This window comes from Mustela putorius, unplaced genomic scaffold, assembly GCF_011764305.1.
Source record: "Mustela putorius furo isolate JIRA1106 unplaced genomic scaffold, ASM1176430v1.1 tig00000765_pilon_pilon_pilon, whole genome shotgun sequence".
In the NCBI taxonomy this organism is placed as follows: Eukaryota; Metazoa; Chordata; class Mammalia; order Carnivora; family Mustelidae; genus Mustela; species Mustela putorius.
In genome coordinates this window covers 7,830,809-7,842,073 of record NW_025421470.1, presented here as the reverse complement: position 1 = coordinate 7,842,073, position 11,265 = coordinate 7,830,809, and the positions used below count along the sequence as shown (strand labels likewise).

The window sequence follows — 11,265 nt, the reverse complement described above, 5'->3', positions numbered from 1 at the left end:
GATTTCCAGAAAATTCAAAATTTAATTTAAAATTTAAATTTAAAATTAAATTTAAAAAAATTTAAAATTTTCCATTTTTAAATAATGTCTGCTAATAATGATAACTTTTTATATTTTCCTTTGCAATGTTCATACCTAGTGCAAGGAACAGAAACTCACTCAGATTAGCTCAAGTAGAAAACTAAGTAATTTTTTAAAAAGATTTTATTTATTTATTTGACAGAGAGGGAGTACAAGTAGGCGGAGTGGAAGGCAGAGGAAGAGGGAAAAGCAGGCTCCCTGCCAAGCAGGGAACCCGACATGGGGCTTGATCCCAGGATCCTCGGACCATGACCCAAGCTGAAGGCAGCCGCTCAACTGACTGAGCCACCCAGGCACCCCCAAAACAAAGGAATTTGTAAGGATACATTCAGACAGGAAGGCAAAAGCTATTTGGATCCAAGGAAGTCTAGAGACTTCTATCTTCTGTGCCCACTCCCTCAGTCCCCTTGGTCTCCTGTGGGCTATGCAAAAGTATCTACATCCCTTTCCCTAAGCATGAACCTACAGAAGGGCTCCAGCATTGACTTAACACCAGGTCACCTGGTACTGCCCTCCTGGGCTTTCCTAGTTCAAGTACCTGGTCCAATCAGTTCAATCCAGATTAAAAGGGGTTGTTTTGTTATAAGCACATGTAACCATCACTAAGAGGCTTCCTAGTCTATCTAGTGAACAACTCCTTTTTAAAAAATCTTACTGCATTGGTCAAAACTTCAACAGAAAAAAGATACCCTCTTGCTCTAAAAATTATCAAGATATCCCCAACACTTTGTTATACAGAGTATTTCCTAATAATTTTTATAAATCCATTTAATTACATTTTTAGAATTCTGTATTTCCCTAGTTTAAAAAGTTTTTAAAAATCAAAATAGATGTCTTGTATAACTGGTCTTTTGAATATATTAATATAGACACAAAAATCCTGAGCAGAATACTATCAAACCAAATCCAGCAACATATGAAAAGGATTATACACCTCTGACAAGTGAAACTTGTCCCAAGGCTGACTTAATATTTGAAAATCAATTAATGTAATATACTTTAGTAATAGAATAAAGGGCATTTCCCACAAGACCATTTAAATAGATGCATAAAAATCATCAGACAAAATACAACACCCTTGCATAATAAAAATACTCAACAAACTAGCTTTATAAGGGAACTTCCTCAAGCCCATGAGAGCATCTATGAAAACCCCACATTTTAACATCATACTTAATGGCGAAAGACTGAAATGTTTCTCCCAAGATCAGGAACAAGACAAGGATGTCTACTCTCATTATGTGTATTTAACATTTACTAGAGGAGCTAGCCAAGGCAATTAAGTAAGAAAAAGAAATAAAAGACAAAATTTGAAAGGAAAAAGTAAAACTATTTGCAGATGTCATGATCTTGTATATAGAAAATCCCAGGGAATCTACAAAAACAAAAACTTCACAAATGTATTAGCATTTAAATAGCCTATTTTAGTAATTAACCTATTAGTAAATAATGTCAGCAAGGTTGCTGGATACAAAACAATATATAGAAATCAACCATATTCTATACACTAGTATAGTGTACACTGTAGTGTACTATAGTACACTAGTAATGAACAACCTGATATTAGGAAAACAATTCCACTTACAATAGCATCAAACATAATGAAATATTGGGGAACCTGTGTAGCTCATTTGGTTGAGTGTCTGACTCATGATTTCAGCTCAGATCATGACCTCAGGGTGGTAAGATCAAGTCCTGTGTCAGGCTTCCTACCCTCAGCAGGGAGTCTTCCCTCCTTCGCCTCTCCCTTTGGTCCTCCCTGCACTCACACTCTCTCTAAAATAAATAAATACTTTAAAAAAAAAAAAGATATTTATTTATTTATTTATTTATTTGAGAGAGAGAGAGAGATCACAAGTAGGCAGAGAGGCAGGCAGAGAGAGAGGGAGAAGCAGGCTCCCTGCTGAGCAGAGAGCCCAATGCAGGGCTCAATCCCAGGACCTTGAAATCATGACCTGAGCCGAAGGTAGAGGCTTAACCCACTGAGCCACCCAGGTGCCCCAATAAATAAATCTTTTAAAAATAATGAAATACTTAGAAATAAATTTAACAAAAGAACAGGAAGACTTGTACAGTGAAAAGTATAAAACATTGTTGAAAGAAAAACGGGGTCTAAATCAATGCAAAGACATCTCATGGTCATGGATAGGAAAACTTGATATTACTATGATGATAATACTCCCCAAACTGATCTACAGATTCAATGTAATTCTTACCAAAACCCTAGGTAACTTTTTTGCAGAAACTGAAAAGCTGATCCTCAAATGCATTTGGAAATGCAGAAGACCCCAAACAATTTAAAAACTGAAAATAGAAGTTATAGGACTCACCGTTCACAATTTCAGGACTTACTGCAAAGCTACAGTAACCCAAGACAATATGGTACTGATATATGAATAGACATATCGACTAATGGAAAAGAATCCAGGATCCAGAAACCCAAATATTTATTGTTGATTGACTGTTTACCAGGGTGCCAACACAATTCAATGGGGGAAATAATAGTGTTTTTTGACAAATGGTGCTGGGACAATGGGATACCCAGACATAGTAGGATGAGGTTAGATCTCTACTTCACACCAGGCAAAAAAATTAGCTCAAAATTGTTCAGAGACATAAATCTAACAGCTAAAACTATACATGTCTTGGGAAAAAAAGCCACTGGAGTAAATCTTCATGGCCTTTGGATCCCAGGCAGTAGGTAGGTCCTTAGATATGATACCAAAACTCAAACAAGAGAAGAAAAAACAAACTGGACTACATCAAATTTTAAAACTTTCATGCTGCAAATTATGTATTAAGATGGTGAAAACACAGCCCACAGGATGGGGGAAAATACTTGCAAACCATATATCTGAAAAGGGATTTGTAAACAATGTACAAAGAACTCTCATAACTCAATAAGAAATATAATCCAATTAAAAATGGGCAAAAGATCTGAATAGACATTTCTCCAAAGATGACATACAAATGGCCACTAGGCACATTAAAAGATGCTCAATATCATTTGTCTTTAGAGAAATGAAAACCAACATCAAAATGAGATACCACTTCATACCCACTTGGACGAGTACAGTAAAAGAGACAGACCATAGTAAGTGGTGATGAGGATGTGGAGAAATCAGAACCCCGATGGGATTACTGGTGGGAACGTAAGATGGTGCAGCCGCTTGGGAAAGAGTCTGGCAGTTCCTCAAAAGATTAAACAGAGTCATATGACCCTGAACTTCTATCCCTGGACGATCTAAGAAGAGTAGAAACATATGTCCACACAGAAGTATGCATGCATATGAGTGTTCATAGAAGCATTTTTCTTAACTGCCAGAAAGTGGAAACAGTTCAAATGCTTGTCAACCGATGAATAAACACAGTATGGTATAGCTGTGCAATAAAATGATATTGGGCAATAAAAAGTAATGAGCTACTGACCCACACTGCAATATGGATGAACCTCAACCACATTATGTGAAGTCCAAGAAGTCAGTCATGAAAGGCCACATAATAAATGATTCTATTTATACGAAATGCCTAGAATAAGCAAATGTTTGGAGAAGGAAGGTAGATTACTGGTTTCACGGGGCTGAAAGTGACTGACTGCTGATAGGTTCAGGGTTTCTATAAGATTGAAGAAATGTTCTAAATTAAGATTGTGGTGATGGTTCCACAATTCTATGAGTATACTAACAACTGTGAAATCATACAATGTGAATGGATCAATTTTACGGTAAATTATATCTCAATAAAGATGTTAACAGAAAGAATACTTATCTTTTGGATATGACATAATCTATGTGATTCTCTCCTTTTGTATATGTTGGAAATTTCCAAAATAAAAAGTTAAAATATATGCCTTATGGCATCCATCAAGATGGTTTCCTTCAGGGCGCCTAGGTGGCTCAGTACGTTAAGCATCTGCCTTCGGCTCAGGTCATGGTCTCAAGGTCCTGGAATTGAGTCCCGTGTTGGGCTCTCTGCTCAGCGGGGAGCCTGCTTTCCCCCCTCCCTGCCTGCCTCCTGCCTACTTGGATCTCTGTCAAATAAATAAAATATATATTTTTTAAAAGATGGTTTCCTTCCACCCACTAATGTGATAAGATTTCCTAGTGTTGAACTGCCTTTTCTTACCCCACTCCCCCACCACTTTATGGTCATGACATATTGGTTTTTTAATACAATGAGAAATCAACTTGTATTGGTAAGTGATATAGGGTTATGGGCTTTTTCCTACTGTCAATGTTCAGTTTTCCCTTCTTGTAAAACTTCTGGTATTTCTCAGTTAGCTACATGACCACACAGAGTAATGTGTTTCTTGTTTCTCTGCCGCTGCTTGTGGCCACATGTTTCTGATGATCAGATATAGGCAGAAGTGTCATACGGCAGTTCTAGAAACCATCCTTAATAGAGCGAGCACCTGGCCTGCGCCTTTTCTCACCTTCCCTCCGTCGTGCTTGCTGGGACACAGAGTAATGGCTGCAGCTACTGTTACTGCCTTACACCGTGAAGACGTGGTGGCACCGCAAGCCAGAAGTGGGCCGGATCGCTGAGGCCATCATGGCTCTGTGCTGACTAGCCAGCTCTGGGCTACCTGCCTGTGGATGTTTACGTGAGTCTTAGTTAAGTCCCTCCAACCGTAGGGCTCCCTCCCTCCCTCACAGCTAAATCTAATTCCACCTGCTACGTTGGACTTTGATATTAGGGCTACACTGGCTTTATAAAATACACTGGGAGCTTTTCAACTTGAGCAGAAACAAAGAGCAGAACTATCCCGATCCTTGAAGCTGTGATAGAAACCCGGTATACAACCATCTCAACCCGGCACCTTTTTAGTGCCATTTCTTTGCCATTTTTTTCTCAGTTTCTTCCCAAGGCTATCGTTTTATTCAGGTAGGCTATATTTTCTGGAGTCACTTTGCGTTTTATAAAAGTTTGCAAATTTATTAACACGGGAGGTACATACTGCAATATAACTTATCAGGCTTTTTATCTGACGTAGTTCCTGGTCTTATGTATTTTTCTCTCCTTGTGTTTAGTTTGTTCTATTAAAGATGTGTCAAATGAACCAGTCTTTTCAAAGTACCAACTCATGGACTTACAAATTTAACAACAGTTTTGCTTTCATATCAGTTAATTACTGATTTTATCATCATTCTTATTTTGTTATACTTTTCTAGATATTTGGGTGCCCAGCTCATTAGTTTTCATTCTCTCCAGTATAATAATAAAAACACGTAAGGCTGTGAATTAGCCTCTGACTGCAGCACTGGCCACAACACAAAGCTCTTTGCCATATAGAAATGTTCATTTTCATCAAATTTTAAAAGGTCTGCAAATGAAGTTTTGGTTTCCTTTGTGAAGAATGTTATAAAATTTAAGGGGGGGGGGTACCTGGGTGGCTCAGTCAGTTAAGTGTCTGCCTTTGGCTCAGGTCATGATCCGAGGGTCCTGGGATTCAGTCCCATTTTGGGCTCCCTGCCCTGCTCTCCCTCTGCCTCTCTCTCTCTCATGAATAAATAAAATGTTTTAAAAAACTTACAAGTTGGGGAGTCTGGGTGGCTCAGTGGGTTAAGCCTCTGCCTTTGGCTCGGGTCGTGATCTCGGGGTCCTGGGATTGAGCCCCACTTTGGGCTCTCTGCTCTCTACTCCCCCCCTCTCTCTGCCTGCCTCTCTGCCTACTTGTGATCTCTCTCCTCTGTCAAATAAATAAATAAAATTTAAAAAAAATTTACAAGTGGTTATACTGAATTTGATTTTCCCATTGGTATTAATTTCTCACTTTATTGCAATATGGTAGACTATGTGGCTTGGGCAGTTTCTACTTGTTAAAATTTTACTGAGACTGTCTTTCTTTTTCGGAAGAACATAGAACTGATTTTTGCAAATTTTCCATGGATTAAAAAAAATATGTATTTTCTGTAAGATATAAAGGAAGATGGTGGTAAGCACTTTAGGAAGTAAATGCTCATCTCTTAACATGTTTCTCTTTTTATGTACTGGATTCTAAATTGGGGTTTTAAGCACCTGGGTGACTCAGTGTGTTAAAGCCTCTGCCTTTGGCTCAGGTCATGATCCCAGGGTCCTGGAATCGAGCCCCGCATCGGGCTCTCTGCTCAGCAGGGAGACTGCTTCCCCCTCCCCCCCGCCCCGACTACTTGTGATTTCTGTCAAATAAATAAAATCTTTAAAAAAAATGAATACTTGATTTTATTTTTCTGCTTTTTTCCTACCATCTTCCCAGACCTAACGTGAGCGCATCCTTTTCTCAGTGCACCAGGATACGGTATGTCGAGGGTGCTGGCCCGGCCTCCACGTGGCCCAGTCAGTGGTTGCTCATCTGAAACAGGAAGCTGGTCTCATCCCATCACTTAAGATCCAGAGATGATGGTTTCGAAGCTCTAGTCCTTGTCCCCCAAATGGCAACCCCCAAGAAAAGAAGTGACTACATCTCACCTCGTGGGCCCTCACTGAACAAACCCTGCGTCAGGGAACTCCAGCTTCCTGCCCCGTCTAGACATTGTCAAGGGAACCAAACAGAGGCGAGGCGTCACTGGAGGAAGTGACAGTGGACACTGATCAAAGGCAAATGAGACATTTTGGTGTTTTCTGCTCCTTTGGTCTTGGTCAAGCAGGTGCTCCTCCAGATGCGACAGGAGTTTCACGGGCCCAGGTGCAATGTCTTCATACTTTTCTAAGTACTTACGCCCTCCAGAGTAGTTCTTATATGTTGCGTGCAATGCTTTGGAAGGACTGGCTGAAACCCTCACGACACTTAGAATCCTGTCTACGCGGACGGGGTGGAAGGTGTCCCCATTTTACCAGCAACATTTACAGGAAGAAACAGTGGGCATCAGGGGCCTCCCTGAGTCTTCATTCCCGCTTGCCCTTACTCCCTCTCTCATTTGACTGCACTTGTGTTAAGTGCAGTTGGATCAACCTTGAGTCTACAAATTGGGTGCCCTTAGGTTTCTTAGTGAAGTCACGTTCTCTGGATATTTCAGCCACTCGGACTGTCTGGACCATGAATAGTCTTTGGTGGTCACAGTGGAGAAGACACCGATGCAGGAGACTCAGTCTCACCTCCACTTTGTAGACCCACAGCCGTAACTTTTTTCTACTCATGCCTTCCCTCCACAGAGCACTTCCCCAAGCAGTTGTGCTACTTTTGTGGATTTTCACCTCCACACCCCGAGCTCCGACATCCATTAGCTTGGATGAAACTTACCATGTTTCCACACAGAATGTTCTCCGAGCTCGTGAACCACCAGTGGGAATTATGAAGACCGGCTCTGACAGCAGTGGTTCCTGAAGGAGCGTGGCTGCCCCAGGAACAAGATCACGCACACCTTGGGCAATGGCTGTCTATTCCAATTCTCCCCTGGTATGGGAAGTTGGGCCTGTTCAGGGGTATCAGGCCAGGGAGTCAGCAGAGCACTGTGGCTTGGGCAGGTCACAGCTTCCCTGTGCCAGAGCTTGCCTAGCTGTGAAGTAGGGATAACAAAACCCCCTCAGAAGGCTACTGTGAGGTCATTACTAAAGGACATTCTAGTGGCCTGAGCTGGTCTAGAACATTCCCTGATATTTTCACTTTCCTTAAAGGAACTGAGGATTAGACTATGATTTACCTTGGACTTTTGGGTCTTTAAACACTCACCTTGTTCCTAGGCTGCATCCAGCTGCAAACGATTTCCTGTTCTATGATTTCGTCTTCCTGTGATTCCCCACACCAAAGCCAAGGCAGTCGCTGTGAACACAGGTGGCCCTGGGCTCCCAACAGCTATGGTGGCATGGCCAACGTGTGATGGTGAAACAGGGGGTGACAAGCAGGAAAGCATGTCGCCGACACAGCCAAGTGAAGCCCAAATGAAGCGGGGCGAGGGCATCCTGGGCTTTGGTGCCCGTAAAACCTGGCCACACTGAGCGAGCTCGCTGGGACCGCGGGCAGGTGCGTGCCCACATGGACTGGTGCCTCCCATCGACGACGATCCTGTCCGCGGTAATGCGGGTACCGTTCCCTCCTCACAGCATTCCCACAGTCCCGGGACATGTGCCCTTAGAACAGGGCCGGATCCCAAACAACTAGGAATGTTCTTGTAGTTCTCACTTTCACTGGGCCCAAAGCCGGAGATGGCACCTCGGAACCGCCAGGGTCAGCTCCCGAGCCGGGCAGCGCATGGCCCATCCCCCGAACCCCAGGACGTCCCGTGAGCCCAGTGCAGCTCTTCTCTCCAAACGAAGGATCGAGAAGGGAGACACCACAGTTGTCTTCTCGGGACTTATTCTCAGTATGGATACTTGTCTCCGGGAAAACCAAGAACATGGGTTTTTTAAATTGCCTGACTAGTACCAGTGGAAACAGCCCATTTTCCTTCCACTAGAGTCCGGGACGTTCTTCTGGGTCCAGCTCAGTCCTGTGGCCACCAGACAGGGGTCGGTGGTGGCTGCAGGGAGCACTGGACCTACACCCACCCTGGCACTTGGCCAGCTGGATCCAGCAAGGTTCTGGACCCCTGAGAGTCATGAAGTCCCTTCTCGGCCCAGCGGATGGTCATGAAGACGGGAGGAGTTGTTCCCTTGTAGAACACATGTTCTACACACACGTGTACGTCAGGCTCTACGAGGCACTAGGCCCCGGTTTGGTTCTGGGCTGCCAAGACCCCCAGTAATCCGGTGGCTCAAGACAAGGCCCTCCCTTCTCTCTCCTGTGACAACCCAGGGCAGGAGGTGAGCTATTCTGCTTACACATGGTGGGAGTGGGGGTGGGGGTGTCCCGCTGCGCTGTCATCCCCGACGGCACCGAGCTCCGGCGCCGGCCAGGCCAGGACGCCGGCCTCCTCCTGGTCCAGCCGTGCCAAGGGGCCCCTGTCCTTGTCACAGGACCACACCCAGCCCCACAGGAGTCGGAAGTAAGTCCCTAACCGGAGGGCCATGGGTCACAGAAGCACAGCCTCATTTGGGAGAAAGAAGGGGGCATCTGAAAGGGATCGTGGGACCCCACATTGGAGCGACCCGTCGCAGCCCCGTCCTCGCCCGCGTGCGGATGTGATCCCAGCCCCGAAGTGTTAAGACACCATTCAGACTCGGACTCGAGACCGCGAGCAGCAGTGAGGACGCGGAAGGGAGACCAGGGTTCCGCTGCCACCAGCCACGGGGCCGGCGGGCTCAGGCCACCAACCGCGCAAATTCTGGCACAAACGCTTCTGCTTTTCTACATCTGATTTCTGATTTGCCTCTTGCCTTTACTCCGGAACGGACGCCCCGGCCGAGCGCGGGAGCCAGGCCCCGCGTCTGCGGGAGCTCTGACAGCCCAAGGGGGCGGCTGCCTACGGGGCACTTCCCGAACACGACGGGGTCACACGGAGTCACGCTTCAGACCCCTCCCCGCCCCTCCCCGCCCCTCCCCGTCCTCTTGCTCACACGGGAGAACCCGGCAACCCTGAGCCTCCGACAGTGGATGGTCCCCAGCCCCGGCCACACAGCCGGACATCTGTGATCTCCTTAACCCCCGACGGGAGGGACTGGCCAAGAAGGGGCAGCAAATGGCAGCCTGAGCCCCTCGTCTGGGCCACTCAGGACCGAATGACACGAAGGCGAGAGCACCACGGCGCCGGCGGGTCTCCAGTTAACAGCTGCGCCCTGAGAGCACTCGTCCTATTTATATCCGTAAAAGCGCTTTACTGAAGAAGTGATACAGCAATGTACCTCCCAAACCTTTGCTCAAAATTCTTATTTAGCTTTTTTTTAATCATTAAAACTGATTTCTACCTTTGAAACGCCCCACAGAGTACGGCCTCTCTGTCTCCCGATACTCTGAACACATCATCAAAGACAGATCACTGCTGACGTCCGGGGACCATAAAAGGAGATTTATAGACCAGGAACGTATTCTCCGGGAGCCAGACTAGAAATGACCCCGTGAGTAAGTTGTATCGGTTTCACTGGTGAAGCCCCGCGACAAAGCAGGGCCTGCGTCAGGTTGGTTTGCCCTCCGCGTCACATGTCACCAGATGCGGTCCCAGGGCGATGGCAGCACGGCCAAGCGTGGGGGCGCGGGAGGGACATTGGCCCGGCCACCTTGCTCAGGGCTGCCCGGGGAGAGGGACTGTCGGGGAAGGCCAGGTGGCGTGCAAAGCTCACAGCTTATTCCTGAGGCCGCGGCCACTGTGGACCAACCGGATCAGACGGAGGAAACGCGCTGCAACAGGCTCTCCGCACACTGTGAGCCCCGGTGGCTTCACCTCGGGGGACAGGCCACGCCACTCAGAACCCACCACCAGCAACAGGTCCCCCTGTGACAGCCAGGAACGCTCTGTTCCGGTTCCCTCGATGTCCTGGAGTCATCACGAAAACCGTGATAGAAGAACTACAGAACAGAGTGGAAAACGCCACACGGTTCCAGCGGACGCCGCCCGGCAGCCCTCCTTGGACGGTGCCTAGAGACGTCATAGACAACCGTCGGCTTGTCACTGTCCCCCACACAGCCGCTTTCTGCTAGGGCTCTTAGCGACACCCACTGGCCCGTGCCGAGGGTTCCCTTTGCCCCCAGACCCTCACTTCCCAGCCAAGTGCTGCCGCGGTCACAGTTTTACTGCTCCTTAACAGGCCCGGTGGGCCGGGAGTCCGAGGAAATCGTGCTTTCTGTGAACCGATCTCGCCACCCACAGTTAGGAGGTCCTGATGCACTGTCCGGACCAGGTCTGATGAGACGCGCCCCACCGGAAGCGGAAGCCTCGGGGAGATGACGAACACCAGATGATTGTACTGAGGGGTCGGATTCATTTCTGATACAGAATCACCTCGAAAATAAGCCTATGCTGCTGGCTTCGGCTCCCATGAGCGCTGGCTACCCACGGCATGTCCGCTCGGCCTCGCTGGCCGTCCACACCGCCTGCTCCCGGGCTACACCCTGCAGAGCTTCAGCGGAAAGTTCTCCGTGATGAGGTGATCCGCGTGAAGCAGCACAACGATGTTGACCTCAAATTCTGAGAAGAGAAAGAACGAGCGTTAGGCTGACCCGGCCCGGCGGCCGATACCCCGTGCCCACTGCGCTGCGGGGGGCTCCGAGAGGAGGCGGCACGTCCGTGGTCCGTCACCCCAGGCTTCCAGAGGAACCAGCGAGGACGGGGCACTGGCCTCTGAGCACCCCTGGTGCACTTGCTCTGAGGAAACGTGTCTCCTTGCCTTGCGAGA

General features: G+C 47.0%; 1 protein-coding gene across 2 annotated transcripts in view; it reads right to left on the bottom strand.

The window, feature by feature from the left end:
• Positions 1–9,920: 9,920 nt before the first annotated feature.
• Positions 9,921–11,265, bottom strand: part of VPS26C (VPS26 endosomal protein sorting factor C) — a 44,061-nt gene continuing 42,716 nt past the window's right edge. For both annotated transcript variants that reach the window (XM_013061291.2, XM_013061289.2), the window contains one exon: positions 9,921–11,057. In XM_013061291.2, the coding sequence (XP_012916745.1) occupies positions 10,975–11,057 (83 nt within the window). In that variant the 3' untranslated portion in view covers positions 9,921–10,974. The remainder of the gene's footprint in view (positions 11,058–11,265) is intronic.